The sequence below is a fragment of the Ischnura elegans genome, chromosome 13 (assembly GCF_921293095.1).
Source record: "Ischnura elegans chromosome 13, ioIscEleg1.1, whole genome shotgun sequence".
Classification (NCBI taxonomy): Eukaryota; Metazoa; Arthropoda; class Insecta; order Odonata; family Coenagrionidae; genus Ischnura; species Ischnura elegans.
The window spans coordinates 3,168,914-3,190,739 of record NC_060258.1 but is presented as its reverse complement, the minus strand read 5'-3'; the positions used below and the strand labels follow the sequence as shown (position 1 = coordinate 3,190,739).

The 21,826-nt window shown below is 36.6% G+C and overlaps 1 protein-coding gene across 1 annotated transcript; it reads left to right on the top strand.

The window, feature by feature from the left end:
- Nucleotides 1-7,612: 7,612 nt before the first annotated feature.
- On the top strand, nucleotides 7,613-21,826 carry LOC124170387. Its single transcript, XM_046549107.1, has 7 exons — nucleotides 7,613-8,021; nucleotides 8,136-8,273; nucleotides 10,636-10,803; nucleotides 11,783-11,902; nucleotides 15,561-15,692; nucleotides 16,929-17,090; nucleotides 21,791-21,826. Exons 1-7 carry the CDS (start codon nucleotides 7,833-7,835, stop codon nucleotides 21,824-21,826), a joined length of 945 nt encoding a protein of 314 aa, XP_046405063.1. The 5' UTR covers nucleotides 7,613-7,832.

Genomic DNA, 21,826 nt, shown 5'->3' with positions numbered 1-21,826 from the left:
AAAAACATAAGTTTTATTTTCTACCTTGAATAGAACCGGAATTATAGTCATTTACCTTTATAGAGAGAGACTGAAATTTTGACAAATTCACTACATTTGCAGACCTGTAACTTTTGTCAATCATCATTTACGTTTACAAATTGGTATTTTTCATCACTTACCAGTACCATTCCACCACACCAAATTTGAAAGAAATCTGACGAGGTCGCGCTGAGTGGTGTGTTGAATTCACATGGAATGACCCGCATTGAGAGCTCCAAAAAGTTTACAGATATGCTGCCCAAGACAACCAGCTGAGATTGTTTCCATTGCTTCAAAGCCGGTCATTTCATTACTGACAACTGTCCATGTGAAGGAAGAACAAAAACCTCCAAATAAGCTTTTTGGAGGCATTGCTCAAAGGAGAGCAATGCCAAACACTGGAAGAGCTGGCTTTGTGTTATGAGCAACCCAATAAGTCATTTCCAAGCAATAGCATACATTGTCAATTATTCAAAAGCAAGGAATTTGGTTTCCTATCGATTCGACAGCGATCCTACTTCATGAAAATACTCGACCTCAACTAGCAAAACCCATTGACACAAAGCTGGAGACATTTTCATGTGAAGACCAAATGCACCCACCAAATTCCCCAGACATTGCAGCATCTGATTATTACTTGTCCCATTGGATGGCACAAGGTCTGGCAGATCAGGAATTAAGTGTGTACATAAACATTAAAAAATGGCTTGATTCATGCGTAGCCTCTAAAGATGAAAAGTTTTACCATCACGGTATTTGAGCCCAGCAACAAAGATATGGAAATTTTCAGCCATTGACAACTTCCTTACTTTGACATGTTACTCATGAGAAATGCTGACAACTCCACTTACATTATTTGGTAGATAGAACCTAATTAACCAACCAGGTTCTAAGGTTTTCCTGGTGAATTGACTCAAGGAAGTTCTTGGGTTTCCAGCTGGGTCCTAAGGTTTTTCAGCACCGACATTTTGAAGGATAAGCCTGCCGTCGTCTTTAAGCTGAATGATGCGTGGATGAAGCATTCACCCTGAAGATGATGGCAGACTTAGCCCTTGAAATGTCGCTGCTAAAAAAACCCGTTGGACCTGGTTGGAAAGTGCAGAACTCTTCCTTCAACAAACCAGGTTTTTTAAATTATAAATCCCATAAACCATTAAAGTACAAAATAAATACATCTAGCGATCCAACATTTAAAATTCTAAATGTACGTGAAAAAGTTTTTAACCACATAAATATGCATGTTGTCAAAGATATACTTGAAAAAAATCGGCTAACAACATCAATCATTTAACTACAAACCAAAAAATATATATTTCTGTCTGTATACTCCAAATTGATTTAGCAAATTCGATCAACAAAAAAGCAGCATCCCATTCCAAATATCACACAGTGAGTACGCAAAATGTTATTAAAAAATCAAATTAGGTTTCCAGAAAACCGATTTCAAATAATTCATAAGAATACAAATGCTCTGAAAATACATTAGTAGGTACACTTTATTTCAGAAAATATCCCTAAAACATTTAAGAGCGCTGAACAGCAAGCACATCATATACCTAGCCAAAATTGTGAAGACGGTTACGTAGGATATTCATCGAAATACCTAAAAATTGTATTACCCAACACTGTTCATCTTTGAACTAGTGAATCGCACAATTCATTGAAAACTTTCCATTTTTATCATGTAATTTCAAAAAAAGAAGAGAATTTATAAATATTTCTTTTACTACAAACTTAAAAATCTAATATTAACTATGAAGGCCCTTATATTAACAATCCAAAGTTAACTGAATATACCTGTCGCTAATCTACATTAATAGGGAGCATGAATAAGCTTGGTATATAAAGGGACTTTGTGCCAAATTTAATTTCCGTCGTCTCTGCAGCTCTTCAGTGATTAAATAACTGACATGCAGACACAATTCCATTTTATTTTCCATTTTATAAAGAAGCATAAACAATATGTTCAACGCCTTGTTTTATGATGGTTTGGAGAATATTTTATTTGCAGATTTTTAATGAGATGAGTTGTTTATCACAGTTACTCCAAGAGGAAGAAGTTTCTTAAGACTTCTATAAGCACTCACACAAATAATTTTAACTCAGGAACAAACAAATGGTTTTCACCACATATTTTCTGATCAAATTAATAAGAGTGGAAACTAATACATAAATGTATTTAAATACTGGAATTTAATAAACAAAAAATAAACTTAACAGCTACAGAAAATATATTTCATATCAATTTTCAATATTTTGATTTCTAATTTTACATCATTCTGATAAAATGTTTTCTCAGATAGTTTTTTTTAGACTAAAATTAATTATTAATACTTCATCATCATCATTAGTCAACAATCCTAAGATTGGTTTGACGCAGCTCTCCATTTCTCTCTCCTATCTGCTAATCTTTTCATAGCTACATATTTATTCTCTTTTACATCCTTTATAACCTGTCCTATATAACTCATTTGGGGCCGTCCCTTGCCCTTTTTCCCTTTCACTTGTCCTTCACTTGGTTGGTACACTTCATTTGGTCCACTTTTGATCACAGCTACTTTCTTTCTACAAAGTTTTTCTACAAAGTAGCTGTGATCAAATGTGGACCATATATTAATACTTGCCCATTATATACTGATTCATTTCACCCAACAGCTTTTCATATGAAATGCCTATCAATTGAACAATCAATTTCTTAAACTTCAGAAAAATGTTGTATAATACATGGCCTACACCTCATGAGATCATAGTCAAAGAAAAAAGGAGTCCCCAACAATGCAATATAATGTTGGCAGCCACTTACGACTATGCTTGGCAACCGATAAACAAACTCATTTCTGGGTCTCTCACGTCTCATTGGGTGCTTTCCATTCATGCGGCTCACACGTCAACTTGTGTTGACTCGCGGTAACTGTTTATAACTCTCCTATTCCTGTGTGTTACCGTTCGTTGACTTGTGTCACAACAGTCGGCGACGCACACAGAATGGAACACGAAAACCGCGACGCAAGTCGACTTGTGTCGACGTGTGTCAATGAATGGAAAGCGCCCAACTTTAGCAGCAAATCGGCAAGGATTTGTTTGTCAATTTAACATGCTCCGGTTACCGAATCAAACACTGAAGGACTGTGGGAGGGTGGGACAGCTTAGAGGGAAGATTGCATTTTGAGTTGATCGATGATGAATGTAATTTTATATGATATGTGAGTTTATTGATGACTTTACAGAATGTGATTGTTTAGAGCACACTGAAGTTAACAAGAACACTAATTTTCTTTAGTCGTCGCCACTGAAACACATACTGGATCATAAGTAGTGCCTTGCCACGGATTAATAGATAGGAAAAACCCCTTGTTGGAAAATGAACTCGTTACACTCACATTTGTCCGTAGACCATACTCGGAGCCATTCATGCCCTGTTACTGTACATTGACAAATGCTCAATAAAATTTTGATTGTTAATATGAGTGCCTTCAGTGTTCTTACTGGATTTAATGGCCTAATTCTGTTGAACTACTATACTTGTGTTGTATTGTGAACTCCAAATGTGTCACCAAGCGATGTATCTATTACCATATTGAGCTAATACTTACAAATTTATGTTATTAATATTCAGTCCGCGGATAATTTTCTCTCTACATTTCTTACTGCAGTCGACACAAACCATATATTGTAACTTTAAAATCTCCGAAGCCTTTAAATGAGAAAAAACGTTAAGTACTCACCCTGCCGTAATTTCTTGGCGAAAATGTTCTCAGAACGGTGTTTGATTCCAAGCAAATCTTCTTGAAAACACTGAATTCCGTGAGTTTCTTCAAACATAGTGGACACATGGTATTGGGTAGGCCATCTCCCACAGCAACCTGAGATAGCAATAAATAACATACACGTCAGAGGAATTCGGAATTATCCTGCATAACCCGAAAAGAAGTAATCTCCATTTCAACAAAATCGATAAAATGTAATGTGCCACTTACTTGTAAACCGACTAAATCATGCAGGGCTTCCTTCACAGTTATTTTACATGCTATATTAGAAGTAAATATGTTGTAATACACACTATTACTCTTCCTACAAAGTCTGCAAAGGTCACTCTTTGAACTCCTTTCTGACTTGAAAATACCGGTGGTACGACTCATGTTTTCACTTCAACGTATCATTCATTCTTCAAATCAGTTCAATGGTCAAATAAATCATCCGCACAGAACTGACAAAGATCTCAAAATCCAACACGAAAACTATATTCACTTCGATATCGTGCGAAAATGAAAATACTTTGGATTATTCAACGAAGCACCCAAAAGGCCAACAATTACTAACTTATCTCCAGATATATCAATACGGAACAGCGTGGGCTGAAAATACTATAAACAACTTTCAGGCCCTTTGACACGATTACAAAGTTACATCCGGGTACACAGCGTTACTAGTCAATATAAGACATTGCAAGCAAAGATTGGTGTAGAATTATGATAATCTAGTTGCCATTTCATCCGCGGAGCGCGTACCTGAAGTACAGGCCAAATATCCGCGTTCGAAGACTAATTTATTGCCATTTGATAATATGTATGAAAATCTGATTTAAACTTCACCAAGGATTGTTATATTTATGGTGGAATAAAAAGTATTTGATGCTAAATGTATAATTAATAGCTCAGAAAGGAATAAGCCCAATGTGGCTCCCGCACGGTTATTATGCATTTACAATTTTGTCAAAAAATGGATTCCAAAACGTCTTTATTCAATAATTAAAATAGAGGTTTTAAATAGAGCCATTCAACGGCTGATGCAATGAAGCTCAATGATATATCATTTTATCCTGCGAATGCAGGTTTTCGTCATTTTTCGAAGGTAAGCCTGTTGTATATGTGGTACTCTCGTGGTAGAATACGCAACTAAAGAGCGAAATCTATGGTAACCTTTCCTTGCCTGTTCTGGTGTAAGCTTTGGTGTCAATAGGGAACTTGCATACATTTCAGAAACAGTTGTGATTTCCAAAATCATGTAGATATACATGTTTGCGTTTCACAGTGAAAAGGTTTTATTACTTTTTGATGTCGTTAGCGATATTTTATTCATTAAAGTTCAAGAGAATTTTCAAATACGAGTGGGACTCGAAAACGCCCGATGATTGGCTAGCGGCAAATTGACGTCATAGTTCAGTACGAGGAAGCGAAGGAAGCAGCATAGGCATTTGGACACAAGCGACGGCTTGGTTGTGAGGCATTTCTTAGTTCCAGTACAGTGAGTCCTCGTTTAACGTTCCTGAAAAATGTGACGATAAACGAAATGACGTTAATCGAAACATATATCCCATAAGAAACAATGTTAAAAGTGAATATCGGCTTCTATACGCGAAAAAAATTTAGCGTATCATATCTGGGGCATTTTTTACGATGGGAATTCGATATGGTGGTCGCCCGGGCAACATCGTCGCAATTAAAGGATCCAACCGATGTGCATCTGAAATGTTTTATAGTTCATAACAAAGTGAGACTTGCGTATAACATTGGCGAAAGCGTATACTCGTGTGAAATGTGTATTCTTTTGGCAGTCTGGTAGAGAGTCTTACGGTGAACTTATTTCCACCTCGAAGCTGTCGATGATACTTTCAACTTAAAAATACCATGCCTGGAGGGCGACAGGAAGCTCTGAGGAAGCCAGACTATTAATGTTTCAATTTAGTAGCGATAATATAGACGAACTTCCAACACAATCTACCATCTTGTAACTCAAAACCCCGAAACCACTTCCTATTCTGCAGAAAGAATCGGTCAATCGCATTTCGATTAATATAATAAATACAACGTCTTCAGGTGTTAATAAGTTACTTTTGTAATTAGAAGGCCTTCCTAAAGTAACATTAAAATTTTAATATTTTCCAAACAGAGTCTTTAATACATTTTGGGAGCTTTCTCACGATATATCTGAAACCTACTCTAAAGGCGAGCTCATCGTCATTGCGATCGGTTGTCACTTAAAAATTCCGTATCGGAAATCCTAGAGGGATGACCTTCGACGATGACCATGATCACCTGCACTCTCACTATCACTGGAACCCGTGGTGAAAATATCATCCCAATCCAATTTCTATTTGGTTTTAACTGGGAAAGAGCAACATAGAACTGCACATTCTTTGGACAACTTTGGGTTTGACTTTCCCTCAAACATCCCATTTCCCCTGTGGTGCACATCAGTCCTATCTTTATACGATAGCCTAACAACCTTTAAATGGATCCTTGGTTTATCCTGACAACCAACTAAATGGAAATTGCTGATCCACACGTCTTCCTCTATCTCCACAGTTTCCAAATCAAGGGCCGCGGAACATTCCTCATTGTGACTCAACTTTTTCTGAAAAGCAAGCCGGCGTAGAATAAAATCAAAGAATGCTGCGATTCATTTTTTGTGACCACCTCTGGATTCCATTCTTTTTCCATCTACAACTTCCTTTATCTTTGGGACAAGACGATGTTTAAATATTTTCATTAATTTATAACAAAATATAAGTTCTAAAAATACCCAAAAGCCATTTTATTAATCCGCACTGACGAGTGTAAATTAATGTGGAAGATGAATGCTGTAGACGTAGTAGTTTTCCTTAGGTTGAGTTGCAAAGTTCATGAAGTTGACAAAACGGCTAATTTATCGGTGCGCGGAGTAATTTATATTGCACTGGCCGTGTCTATACATTTTTCAATTTTTTTGTAATAAAATAAATCAGAATTTAGGATAAAATTTCCTTTAAAATGACATATAGTTCATTATTATAGCATGCAGTGAAGCCAGGGTATAAATTTGCAAAGTACTGCGGCACATCATTTTGACGCCGACAGTAGAAGAAAACGCTGTCTTCTTGGCTGGCACTCGAATGCATGAGGATCAACGTTGCTCTGTATTTTCATATTTCCTCTCTTGATTTTAAACATCATGGAATTTTCTATGTCCTTCCGTAACTGAAATTGAACAAGTGCCATAAATAATTTGAGTCCATCATAACCATCGAGAAACACCTATCTCGATTTTTGTTGTGAAGTTGAGTTTTTATTCTACGGCGGCCGAATTATTGAAAAATCTCAGTTTCAAGTTATTCAGTCGATGAAATATGGATATATTATTAATATTAAAGTTATCTTCGCTCACATAGCACACGGGTTTATCATTCCGTTTATTATACTCTTATTTTTCCGTAACGCTCATCCCGACAGACGGCATGCATCGAGGCTTTTCTTCTAATTTCCTCCGTGGGAATGCAGACGAAAATTTTTTTATTGGGTGTTATTGCACAGAGGAACAATGCACCACTTGTAATTTTTCCTTATTTCAGCCATGTTCTCCTTTAAACGCAACGTGGCTCTTCCAAACCTGCAGTTACTGGGCTTGGATCTTGGACTCGTACTGAACTATGACGTCACGGCCAAAGATTAGTGGGGGCGGTATTTTTTAGCCCGCGAAACTCGGGAGACTTTTGGGAGTCATTTTCTAGGGTAAAAACTGAATTTTAAGTGGAAAAAAGTATATTGCGGTACTAAGTGTTTACTGTAGTATATCAGCATACTGTTTATAAAAAGTATGCAATTTCCCTATTGACAGGATATTCATTTAAAATATTTTCTGTCTTCTGTGTCAATATGATTTCTTCTTCAGGTCATATTTCAATGACAGCTTTTTTCTTCCCTTTTCCGTGAGTAGTCCAAAGTGTTTCCATTGCCGCACGCCATGGAAATGATAATAATGTATTAGGCATTTGGAAATTTTTAAGCGTGGTTAGTGGATGATATCTTTGATGATTGAACTGATTTAAAGATTGTATGAGTTATTGCTGTGAAAACATGAGTGCTTTACCAGGGAATTATTCGGAGTCTTCTGAAAGGAGTTCCGAGGACACCCAGTGCAGACTTTGCATGAAGAAAAATTATTATTATTACAACATATTCACTTCAAACGTGGCTTGCAGAGTAACTGTTAAGGATACCATGCATGGTTTGCTCGGTTTGGAAGTAAGGAGCACGATACCTGTTATCAATTTTCGATTTCATATTGATTTCTCTATTCTGTGTTATGAGTATAATTTCAGATTCTTTTAATGTATAGCGTGTTGATTGCTATCTTAGGTTGCTGTGGGAGATGGACTGCCTACCGTCCTGTGTCCAGCATGTCTGAAGAGGCTCACGGAATTCAGTGTTTTCAAAAAGATATGTTTAGAATCGGACGAAAAACTGAGAAAATTTTCTGGGAGTGATTACTTTAGGGTGAGTACTTACTTTTTTTCTTATTTGAAGACTGGTGCATGCATTGTTTCCCAGAACGTGAAGTTGGAGTCTTTGGTTTGTGCCGACAGCAGTGAGTAATCCAGGTAGATAATTATATGCGGAATCGTCTTCCTATAGCAGTAATTTGATAAAACACAAAATTATGATTGATTATTGACTTGATGCCACAACTTGAGAAATACAATGTTGTATGACAGCTTGAAGGTGGTAAATTCAACTTTATTTTTAAAAGTATTTATATCAGAGATAAAAAGTAAAAGAAGCATTCTATTGGATAATTGATAATAAGAGGGAACTTTAAAAGCCGTCGTACATGGTTGACGGAATAGTGAATCTAGCCCAGTTGCCCGGAGGCTGTGTTTCTGAATCTCCGCGAAATGTTTTTGCCTTGCAGTTGAGGTTTCAGTGGTGATAAGTGTAGACCTTTTTTTTGCTTGGTTCAAATACTTGTTTGTTAAACAATCTTGCTAACAAAGTGAGGAATTCAAGTCGCAAATGATCCACTCAAAAGGCAATCTACCCTCTAGGCTATGACATATTCTATTATAAAATCCTCGCTTGGGTAACCAGAGTATGTTAAAATGTTCAAGGATATCTCCTACAAATTTTTCCTGCAATGCGTGAGTTGTGATAGCTCTGTAGATTATTTTCTTCATCGGTGGATAATAACGCATGAGAAATATTGTTTTACTTGAATTCTTGTTTATATTTCCATATGATTTCTTGAGGTTTAACTTATTTGCAATAACATACCTGCTAACGGTTATGACATTTATTTTCCATTCTCAAGGCATATTTTATTAAAATATGAGAGGTAAAATAAATTTTTTAATGGCCCAGTGTTGAAAATTATTTTGACACTTTAAAACATCTAGTTGCAAAAAAGTACTAAAACATTTTAAAAATCAAAGTGTAAATTAAAAAAAAATAAGAAAACGGATGTGAATTATCTTTTATGTACCAATCCGTTTATTTTGTTTGTCAGTTTCTTAATTACAAAATGTATAATTTCACTTTTATTTGTGCACCAATTTTGTGTGATTTCAGTACGCTATATTTGGTAGACCCATCTATATCACAGTAGCAATTACAAGTTTTTTCTTTATGCTGCTAAAAAATAGTTTTTTTAATGAATCTTGTAGTTAAAATTATATTGTTTTTCAAATTTTGGTGTTATGGAATTCCTAGGTTGTGTTTTTATGAATGCTTGGCTAAGATGTGTACTGGACTGTTTATTTGACTTAAAAGATGGCTTATGTGTTAAATTACCTTTTCTTATTAATTGAGATGATTATGCTATGATATAGTCTTCAGAGGCGTGGCTAGCCATAAGATATGCTCCATTTTGTTGGGGTTGTAGAAGAAATTGTTCTTAGTAAAATATGCACTGGGTATTTTCATTTTAAAGTAATTTTTTAGTTTGGGAATAGAATGGTTTTACATTTTAAAAATTAATTTAGTTATTCATATTTTGAGTATGAGGTCAGAAATTGCCTCTTTGATAATGCAATGAAATATTTTTTTAAAGATTTTTTCTTAAATAATTCAACTTTATGCAGATTTCTTTGGTGAAGAACTTTTTCATCCAAATTTAGAGCTGAAAAAGCATGTTAGCTGCGTTTACTTTTTACTTTTTCAGGGATGAGGTTTAATAATTAAAAAAATCTGCCGAATGAATAGGTTTCACCCACGAGACTATTAATGTGGACCTGTCAGAATTTCTTAGGATCTTATGTTTCTTCTTTTTTGTGCTACTTAAAATCCAGTGTATTGGCTGCTCAAGAAATACTCTCTTGAACATTTTAATTGGTCCCAAGTATATATAACTGCTGCCCCATCTATGACGTTTCGTGCCCGTGGACATTTTATTCTCCTCTTGGGCACTTTCCTACAAATCTCTTCCTAGATCAAGATGAGGAATTCATACTTCTTTGCCTCAAAAAGTGGCCAACATATGAGATTTACCTCTTTTCTCCTAGATTTCATATTAGAGTATGTATAAGCAAGATGTCAATAACAATAGATATGCATCAAAAGCATATTCCACATAAAAAATTCATATTTAAGACACCACTGCTGAAAACATTTATTTTCTGATTCCATGGTCCCAAGAATGTTGTAATATGGCCAAGATATGAGTCAGTATACCGAGTATCTTCCTGCATAATTTTGGTTTCAGTAGCTGTTAAGCTTTTGAGTTATTGATTAACAGACACCTCTCAATTTTTACGTAATAGCTTAAATGACACATTAAAAATCCCTTTTCATCATGATTAGAAATATGCTTCATTTGTTGACAATGAAGGAGGTGAATTGTTTATCACTGTTACTATCTTCACAGAGTATCCAAGGGGATGAGGCTACTGTTGACAAGTTGGGGTCTTCTACTGAGACAAAAGACTGCATTCAAGATGTGATGCAAGGCACCTCACATCTCACTGGCTCAGTCCAAAGGACTGAAATATACATTCCTTTGCCAGACTCCCATCAATCCGGAGCTAATATGTTGGTAAGCTATATTCTCATCCGCAGTGAAACTCTAGTTAAATGAACTTAATTTGTAGGTATTACTATGTTGTATAGTGAAATTGCTTTTGTCCACTGTAACTGTAGTCATTTCTACAGGATGTCACCATCACTTAACAAATTTTAACAAACGAGGGGCCTGAGCCCCCTCAAAATTTCGTTATGGATGTAAGGATAAATGTTTCAGGCTTGTCGATTTTCCCTGGGGTGTCCAGATATCGAGATATGAATTATCAGGATTCTAATGTTGATCATATGACTCTTCAAAAATGCTTAAATTACTTTAAACTCACTACTCATAAAATTTCCTGGGGAAAGATCCCAGGTTTTCCCCCCCCCCAATAATTTTATAAGTCGGCATCCCTGGGTAAAGGTCTGGTTCAGGTACCTTATATCATGTTGGGGCCATTTATTTCAAAATTTACCATAATTAGGGCTTGTTTAGCATAATTAGGGCACATTTAGGGCGTGATCCATTTATGTTGGGGCTGATGACCTATCAAGGGGTGGTTGACCCTATAGTGTCGACTGAGCATATGGTCCTTATTCTAAGGTAAACTTAAACAAATGGTGAGAATGTTTTCATCTGTATTGATCGATAAAATTCAGGACTTTTTAAGTCCTCTCCTACGATCAAGTTGAGGGAGAGGCATATATCTGGAGTCTTATGTAAAACCTGGATGGGGGAAAGCCACCCAGTTGGGATGCAAACCTGCATCCTCTGGAAGGTGAATACTTAAGCTGCTTCTACTTGGGCAGGCAAATGCAGAAGCATTCCACACCAATGTGTGCAGAATAAACTAGCCATTTTAAACAAGTTGGTCTCTAAAATGTTGTGCAAAAAACACTTTTGGCTTTCTAGTAAATGAGGTTTTATTGCTATTAGTTATAAACATTAGCATTATTATTGTCATGTATTATTATTTTGCCTTTTTTGATTGACACTCAGCATTGTCTTCTAGTTAAATCTGAAAGAGGAGAATGAAGACCCTCTCAGTGAAGGTAATTATACTCTGATGCACACAACAGATCCAGCCATAATTTCGAATGATGTCTCAGAGCCATTGGCAACGGATGACTGGGTGCGTGTATTTTTGCTTTGTTTGGTTCAGTTTTGCTACTACATAACTTCAGTCCTCCATGGTATATTCCAATATCACTGAAGACTCACTCACACGATCATTTTTTGTCATTTCCAAATAATCGCTTCAGCGATCACTCTTGTTTGTTTAATTGAGAGATGACTCTAACTTGAGCATCGAGCGCAATTGTTTTTTTATGATCACTATAATGCTGAGGATTCATCACTTTTTCCATCCCTCAACTGGTCACTTTTTCCGTTGCTGAAACCTCATGTCAGCCTATCGGAATGCTTACTTGTATGGAGAGATTTCAGCACAGCGTTTGACAATCATGAGAACATCATAGAGCTGTGATATTGGAAATGATGGGAGAAGGGACAGTGGGAAGGACCATGTGATTCAGAAAAATGATATTTCAAGTGGATACTTATCCGATCCGGAAAAGGGATCACTCGAGTGATCAGAGAGGGACAAAACAAATAATTCTATGATTCAGGCTTCACCAGAAAAAACAAAAGCTTTATGTTAACTTCCCAAATTTTGAATAAGTAAACTTAATGTGTGTCATAATTCTTCATTAGAACTTTCATTGGCTCTTGTCATGTAAATTACTGAAAAAACTTTTGGGCTGTATTGCTATTCATATTTTGAAGTTTACTCATATATATCCAAACAGATTCTGACCACTTTTGTAAGGGAGATCAAGGGAATTGAATTCCCAAAGTTTTTTATTTCTGACTAAAAAAGAGGCTTGTCCGAGGCTCCCGCATAACCATTAAATCCTTAAAATCGTAAATATGCCATTAATTTAGTCATTTAACCTGAAAAATTTCTGAAAGATAATTGTAAAACTTTGTTTGATGGATCAAAAAGAATCAATATGACTATCATATTTCAAGGTCAACCACTCATTTATCTGCACACATATGTACAAAGCGCATATATTGGTCCGTGTTCCATGAAAACACATTGTCCATAAGAAACATAATGAAATACACTTTTGTATGTTCCACAAGAGTTTTTAATCCCGACCCAGGTTTCGGCAGTACACACTGTCATTATCAAGGTGAATATACAAACATTTTGCGAGCTTATATAGCTTAGGGAGAGGGGGGTTAAGGCAGGGAGGAGGTGGTGATGGTGGGAGGGGAAAGCTAACGAGGAATAGTTTCCTCAAGGTCAGTGGGTTTACTTGCCGAGTCCAGCAGAACTGATAATAAAGGGGAGGAGTTGGAGGGGTACAAAAGGTCGTTAACCACCCTTACATTTTTGTTTCGGCATGCTCTTAAAATTTCCAACTGCTCAAGAAAAGCCACCTTTTTACCTTTACACACATTGTGGAGAACCTTGACATTGAAATCACTGCTATGGTTGCAGTCTAACAGATGTTTGGCAAAATTAGAGGTTGAATCGCCTCTTACCCAACACTTCATATGTTCATTTGTCCTAGTTTTTATGGCATGTCCGGTCTGACCAATATACACAGAATTACAATTAGGCTTATTGCAATACAATTTATACACACCGCTTTGGTCCTTGTCAATAAATTTCAAAAAAAACTCTTGTGGAACATACAAAAGTGTATTTCATTATGTTTCCTGCGAACAAGTTCCACCAAATATCGCCATCCAACCTTAAGCTGATTGGCCATAAGACTTCACCAAATCTGGATAACCACTAACTTAGATGTTCATTAACCCTGGTGAAATTTCAGACACTACCTAACTTCCGTGCTACCCTTCTCCTTCTATTTTCCCACTCACAACCTATAGCCAGCACTGAATTTTTCTAACCATTGGTGATGTCATAAGAAAAAGAGTTTTTATATCTGTGTTTGCATTCACTAAATCTGTCATTCGTTACATTTTTAATTGCTGTAAGGCCTGTGATTGCTACTTGATCAATGATTCATCATAAAATGGTGTATCAGCTGACCATGAATTTGACAGCATTATGACCATGAATGCCTGGAAAAAACTGAATTTTATTATTAGGTTAAAGTGGGAACCCTGTGTGTCGTTCTTGAAAATAATCTTTCAAATTGAGTGAATCACTGCACTGAACAGGTTGGGGGCATACAGCTGCTATGATCACTCACCTTTTTCTTGCTGACCAAGTGAGGGCTTTGACGTCACGGCACTTCCCACTTTTGTGAGCGTAGATATATGTACTATGCTCACTTCCAATGGCCACAAAGCAGAAGGAAGGATCATCGTCACTAGTAAACAATCATAAGATTGGTTTGATGCAGCTCTTCCATCTGCTGGACATTTTTTAGCCAACATATTTCTTCTCTTTTACATCCTCAAAGACCTGTGCTATGAAACTCATTCAAGGCCCTTCCTTGCCCTTATTTCCTTCCACCTGTCCGTTTACAATTGTGCTCATTGCACCATCGTGTCTCATAATGTGGCCAATTGCACAATTCCATATTCTGCTAAGGGTTTTTAGAAGATTTATCTTTTCTCCCACTCTTCTTAGCACTTCCTTGTTACGTACATGGTCGATACCCTTAATCTTCATCATTCATTGGTAGTACTACATTTGATATGCTTCCTCCTCTCGACATCTCTGCTGCTGTCAACGTCCAAGCCTCACTTCCATAAAGAGACATACTCCATTTGGAAGGAAAACAAGTGAAATTCATGTTACCTATTGTTGCATTCGGTACACTCACACTCAGTGATTGTGTTGTGATGATCAACTGATCACCAAGTATAGTGCGGCTGAATACACCAAATGATTTGAGTCATTCCTTGGTAAATTGTTGAAAATGAAAAAAAAATCATTTGTGATGAATGATAAATTTGAAATGGAATTGGGTTACGTTGGTTGTGGTTGGTTGCCTTTCCACAAAATCAGTTGATGATGCAGTTTCTAGCTGTTCCTGCCAAAGAAAACTTGTTCCCAAAAAAGAATTTATGTAAGGCGTATTCTTACTATATCAGATTTGGATATTGTGTGAACTGTAAAGGGGAAATTATGATGGGGACTCAGGATTTGTCGTTTACCATCGTGAGGTGATTTTGATGTAGCTTGTTGTAGGTATATAGTTAGTAGAGTACACAACTCAAGTATGAGGGGAAATGAAAAACTTGTTATACCTCACCACCGAACAGTGGCATTTAATAAATCAATCATCGTTGCTGCATGCTGCAAATGGAAAAACTTTGACTTACCAATATGTAAATCATCATCACTCACCTCTTTCATGTAGCAAATGTAATTTATAGAATACAACCACTTTTTGCATGAGTACAAGTCAAAATAAACAGTGACAACAGTATTTTGAAGGAATTCAAGTTAGACTCAAGTCTCAGTCACACATTCAAGCATTGGAAATATATTTATTCACACATTAGTAGCGATTTTGTACTTGATGCTTATTCTACCTTTTCTTGATAAAATTAATGTTCTTTTTAATTAATGTTTAATTAATTTTTTTCAAAAACTATGATACATTATTGTACAATTAAGTGCATATAATTGTGACGCACAAGCTGTTAACAAATTACACTGGTGAATTTTTTGGGGTGGTGTGTACATATATATCAATGCTATTAGGTAATGGGAATCATATTTTTGGCGAACTCACAATACTATTTCTATATTTCCATGTCCTTGTCTTTAATGATGCTGATTGTGGACTCATAAGCAGGCACAGGCGTCAATATCTACCCAAGGAGAAGAGGCGGATGCTAAAGGCATAGGAGTCAATGTGGAAGACCTTGGATCTATGCAGGTTTTAGCCAAGAGAGAACTATCTCCCAAGGAGACTGATGCCAGTGAGGTATGCATGAAATTCACATTCATTTAAATTAATGGATGAATGTGATATCTGGGGGTAATGCTGAAATTCAAGTTCTGTACACATGGGATATTTTGAAACCTTGATCATTATTTTCAAAATTGGGCACAATTTTCTGTGACCGATGCCACTTGACATGGTTTATGGGTAACCTAATATCACTGTTCATGACAGAAAGGTAGCTCGTGCAATATCATCATCATCTTTGTGTGCATAGTGAAGCATGAATGGGCTCGATTGTAAAGTGTTTCGCCCTCCCCCTACGATTTCCCAATTTTCTGATATCGTGGTTTTTCCATGTTGGGTATGTGACCGGTGAAATGTCACCATTTTTCCCCAACCCCTCCATCCAAACAGGACCTATGAGCAGGGAATAGAGGGTGACATAATTAATACCCCCTCCCTCTACAAAATGAGAACATGCTTTGACAAACCCCCCTCCCCATATTGGGGATTCTAAGAAAACTTGCTTCTTTCCGGGTTTCCCCCACCTGCCCCAGAAAACTAAGCCTCAGTGGGTTATAACATCTGGACGAATTTCAGCTCATGGTTACACATGGACCCTGGCTTCATTTTATTGCCAAAGGCTATGCCGGTCAGCTGAAGGTGTGTGCCTGTCATGTGAAGGAGAAGTAGAGAGAGAAGAGAATCTTGGAGGATTGACTAAGACGTGAAGAGTGGTGAAGAAGGGGAAATAGGAGAACAGAATGGTAGATTTCCCATGCCAAGAGGAATAACGTAAACCCACGATGCCTCAAATAAAATATTTTCTCAGGTCATGATTAAGGAAGACACAATGACCCCGACAGCAGCCAGCCGAGGAGGTCATCCGCATCCATGACTGAGAATCAATAAATAAAACAGTTATCCCCCAATACATCCCCCCTACGGTTAGAAGATTCACGAAGAAGTCCTCTATATCCCCCAATCAAGAATGGAAGAGCTAGCTGTGAAGAAAACGTGTTGCCCCATATTAATTGTTCCTTGCTTTTTTACTATTTTGCCCTCCTGTTTTCCCCATGAAGGACTGTATATTTCAGTATTTAGGACAGAGTGTATTATTGGATAGTGTTTAGGTTAATTGTTGGTGTTGTCACCTCATTTGTTTTTGTATTCGTGCCAGAGATTCACTCGAAGTTAATGTTCTTGTTTCATTTAAAGAAATTATTATAGAGATATCACTTGTGTATGGTAAATCTGAAATATGTTTACTTTCAGCCAACTGATAAGGGGAGTGGAGAGCTGGTTCAGAATGGGACAATGGCCATGGAGTCTGTGACGGAGGCTGTGGGTGAGTGCTCTTCAGTGCTTGAAATTGACTCTTCACAGAAAAGACTTGTAACTAATTCTGACAAGGGAATATTAAAACACCAAATTTCAGTATTCAATCAAATTTTGCCAACCTCCCATGAAATTTTTTCATACATTGTTTCTATTGTCTATGTTACAGAGGAGTTCATTAATATTTCAATAAATTTCACCGATATTTTTTATGTTTGTCTCGACCCTAAATCCTTTGAGTGACAAATGGGCACCTTAACCACTGCGCTAATGCTCATTTTCTGCAGAGTGACTCTTATGCATGAATACAATTGACCTGTAAATGTTTAACTGCATTTCAGTTTAAAAAATTTGGTTATATGACCCCAAATTGTGGCTGATTCAAGGACAGCTTCCATTGGACTATATATAACAGTAAAATGTGATTGAATTCTGAGATTCGGTTTTTGGACACTCCCCTTTGAAGGATGTAGCCTCTGAATTTGTCTTCCATACATAATCTCTTTAGTTTATGTTAATAGTTCTTCTGGAGAATATTATCAGGTCGGCTAATGTCTAGTAAAATTTTCATCATGCTTCAGTGATATAAACCAATATTTGCAGTCGTGTGCATTCATATGGGGATTCCAGCATACTTCACTAAACAATTTTGCCATTAAGACTGATTAATTGAAAATAATTCCCAATTAATTAATTGTGAAGAATACTTAGCATATGATTCCTGTTCCTATGTCAATTGCTATGTCCATAGACAAAATTAACATGGAACTTGTTGAAATGAGTGAAAATGGTTTGGTTTAGTTATGCGGTAATGGGAAAATTTTGCTTGATACACAACCTATCCAATTCACTGTTTTGTTCTTTTGGCAACTGTGCATTAGTAGGTGTAACAGGTAATCATGGAAGAAGTGAAATATGGAATAATCTGATTTGGTTATAAATGGGCTTAGCTTAATTTTATTACCTCACGGCTTCATCGAAAATATTTGAAAGAAGTACAGGGCATTATCCTCATTGAGGGTGAATATGAGAAGTTTGAATTATTAGGATGGTAATTTAACTTATTATTGCTTGGTCTATTTTTTTCATTGCGATGCCCTAGTGCATTTCGTTCATTGCTTCAAATTTTAAGTACTTCAAGTGTTGTGATAATTCATTCTGGGCATATTCTAAATGAGAATAATGTTTTGAATTGTGGCCATTGCTTCAGAAAATAGGTAAACTATAAGGTCCAAGTTAGGTATTTCCAAATTGAATGCATGTGGACAACCTGGGATTCAGGTATCTTTGCCATTTTTAGCTTTTTCAAATGAAGTCTACAAATGGACAAAGCGAGGAATTGAAATAGACATTCTTACAGAGTTACTCATGAATCAGACTTTACTGTGATTACTTACTAGATTTAATCTATGGGGAATTCAATCCTAATTACAGGGTCCGCCAGTGAAAGTTGACGATTTTAGGTGGACTTAAGATGGATTAGGGAAGTGGTGTTGGGGAAGGCTAGTTATGTGTTACAAATTTTACAGTCTGCCAATTCCGTTCGTCTTTGCATGCAAAGCATTATATTTAAATGGTGGAAGCATTATGCATTTCGTCATTTTAACATTCTGTATAACTGATCTGTTTTAATTGCTTTTGAAACCAATCCATCCTGAACCATCCATGCTCTCAAAAAAAGACTTGCAGAAAGTGATGGCGGCGGCACTGCAAGGGCACATTCAAAGAGAGAACCAGAACTCTTTCGACTCTTCTCTTATTCCTAACGCATTCACTGAAGCTATGATTTAAAAACTCGGATCTAGATCTAATGTCTTCTGTGGCTTCGGATCCGATGTATCCGCTAAAGGGCAATATCTGCGGATATTTTGATATGAGGCATCGGATCTTACCATCCTGAATGTTAACCTAGGTATGAGATCATTAACCCTTTCAAGGCGGCGGAGTTTACGTCTTAGCCTGACTGCGGTACTGAGTCCCAAGAGACCTTTCTTTCTCATGGTAGGGAGCATTTTTGGAGGACATTCGTTAAGAAGGGTCTCGCAGAACCTTTTTCGACCCCTCCACGCAGGGACTTCACATTATCTCGGACTCCGAGAGTAGTTGTGCTCCCTCCTTTCCGGGTTAACGACCATACCTGCGGCATTGGTTTGCGGTCAACTTATGTATTGCTTATATGTATTTAGCACGTGGATAATTGTCGCCTGCACGTAAATTGCAGACTTTGAATTGAATTCCTCATTTTTTTCTGAGCATTGTCAAAGGGTCTAGCAGGTTAAGATTGTGAAAAGTGTCCCCCAATATTTTGAGGAAATAAAAAATATACACTTACAGCGTATCCAAAATTATGCGTTTACCCAAAGTTTCAGGCCTCAACAATGGAAAACAACCCCAGAAAAAAATTGAAATACGATTTTTAGTTTTTTTAACCACATATCTAGTTTTTATTTTTGTAAAATCGTTTTCTTGATTTAACAACGTGTATACTATTATGGTCTACCATTCTTATTTTTTTTTGATTTTGAACCGAAAACAACTTTTACATACGTTTGAAATTATAAAAATTAAATAAAAATTTGATATGTTATTTACAAAAACAGGAATAACTGCTTTCTGCCATTTGCATCTATGTATTCCAGAAGGATATTTGATTTTATTGTCGATAGCAACGATTGTTGATCAATTTCTTATATTATTGATTAATAATTAACATGAAAAATGCCCAAAACTCTTAGAATTATCGCAATTATTAGACCCTTTTAAACGAAGTTCTAAGGTCAATTTTAATGCATTTAATGGAGCGACAATTTCCATGTCGATTTTGATACAGAATTTGAGGTATATAAGTTGATATTTATCGTAGAATTTCGTTTAAAAATTGTAAACGCAGCTCAAAAGACAAAGAATTCAATTCTTATTTTATTTTTCTTGAGAAATGAACTAATATTTATTTCGATACCTGACTGTATAAACAATGGTATGACCGCTGTCCCTTATCGCTAAGAGTTGTTATAAAACAGGAGGGGTCCGGGTAACTGCTCCCAGATACCGAGGGTAAATCCTAAACCCTGAAGCGTTGGGTCCCGAGACAAAGACGACCTAAACCCACGACCGTCCTAAAAGGGGGAGAGCTAGAAAACGTATATATGCGGCTTCCGTTGTCGCGGCCGGGAAAATCTCACACGTGAGTATATGGCCGTCGTCTCCCGGGTAAGGAAAAGGTTAATAAAATATTTGGAGAAAGATAAATGGGCAATAATGAGGTAAATTTTCAGATATTACCTTCTAGGACAGCAAATACAAAACAAAATATTTGTAGTGGGTAACCAATGACAACAATAGCAGCAAGTGAGAATCACATTCCCTGAGGGCAGACCACTCTATGTCAAAAGAAACTTTTGTAACCACTCTACCTAGCAATATTTTTTTAAATATTTCAAGTACAAGTATTAACCTTTTCCCTACTAAATACTTAAATGTACGTGTGGACGTTTCTTGACCCGGGAGGCGGAAGTCGTGTATTTTTGTGTGAGATTTACGTGACCAAGACTACGAAAGCCGTATATATACACTGTTTACCTCTCCCCCTGTTATGACGGTTAGCTGTGTGAGGATTATGTAAGGAGGATAAGCAGGGGTGGTGTGGGGATATTGGTGCCCGTGGCTAGGGCTCAAGATGGGGCCCATATTACCTGCCTTGGAATATTTAAGAAATCCCTTGCATGGTAATGGATTTTGACACCATTCTGCTTTCAATGACAGGATATAAGTTTATGGAAAATTACAATTTCATAAGATAAAGTAGTATCATAAATAAAGTAGTAATGGATATCAGATGAAAATAGCTATTGTCCATTTTCAACTTATTTCATGGTTATGCAGTCAATTTGGTAGTCCAATGGTGAAGTAAAGTAACATAATATAAGTGATGGTGTATATGGGGAAGGCAATCGTAAGCTAAGGTAATTTACATTTCTTTGAGGATATAAGGAAATGAGGAGGAAAATCTGGCGTACCCATTATTTCAATTTATGGCACCAAGAGGAGAAAGACTGCTTCAATTGACGGAATGAAATATTACACTTGAATTGCCCTCCAGAAAGTAACCAAACAATTATTGATAATTTTATGATGCATTATCACCCTTTATGGCATCTGCTATTAAGTTGTTACTCAGGAACATTTCTTCTATTTGAAAACGAGAAGGTAGCAATTTTCCACAACATTGCAATGTGTATGATGCGTTTCGGCCTGCAGAACCATCATCTGGTGCAAAACTTACATATTAAATGTTGTGGAAAAGTGTTACCATCTTAAATTTAAATATTTCGAAGTTACACCCGTTACCACCTGCATCTGTTGAATTTATTCTAATGTTCTAAATTCTTTTTTTTTATCTACTCTATTTCAGCAGCCTATTTTCCAATTTTATCATGTCAGATCATACATTTTCGTATACATGTTCTCGATTTTCATTCTAACCTCACTTCCCTCCTTCTAGGTTCTCTAATAAATGTTTATACTCCTGCTTGGTTGCATGTTGAAGACAGTCTCCAGCATCTTGTAGCGTAGCTATCTATTTTTGTCAACATCGGAATTGATATTTCCTCATATAAACGATGGTTGTGAGTGATTGAATTTCAGAAATGCCATTCCAGAGCATGTTCCTTTTTATTCTGGGTTGCATAGTGAGCGACATATTTTTTTCTCGAGTCACTCATATCCTAGTTGTTATGTTCCTACTCTGCTATTGACAAATTTTAAGACAGTAATTTGATGTTTCTTCTTTTATATTGCAGCCAATATTTAATCTTTTCAAACTAACGCTGAGATAG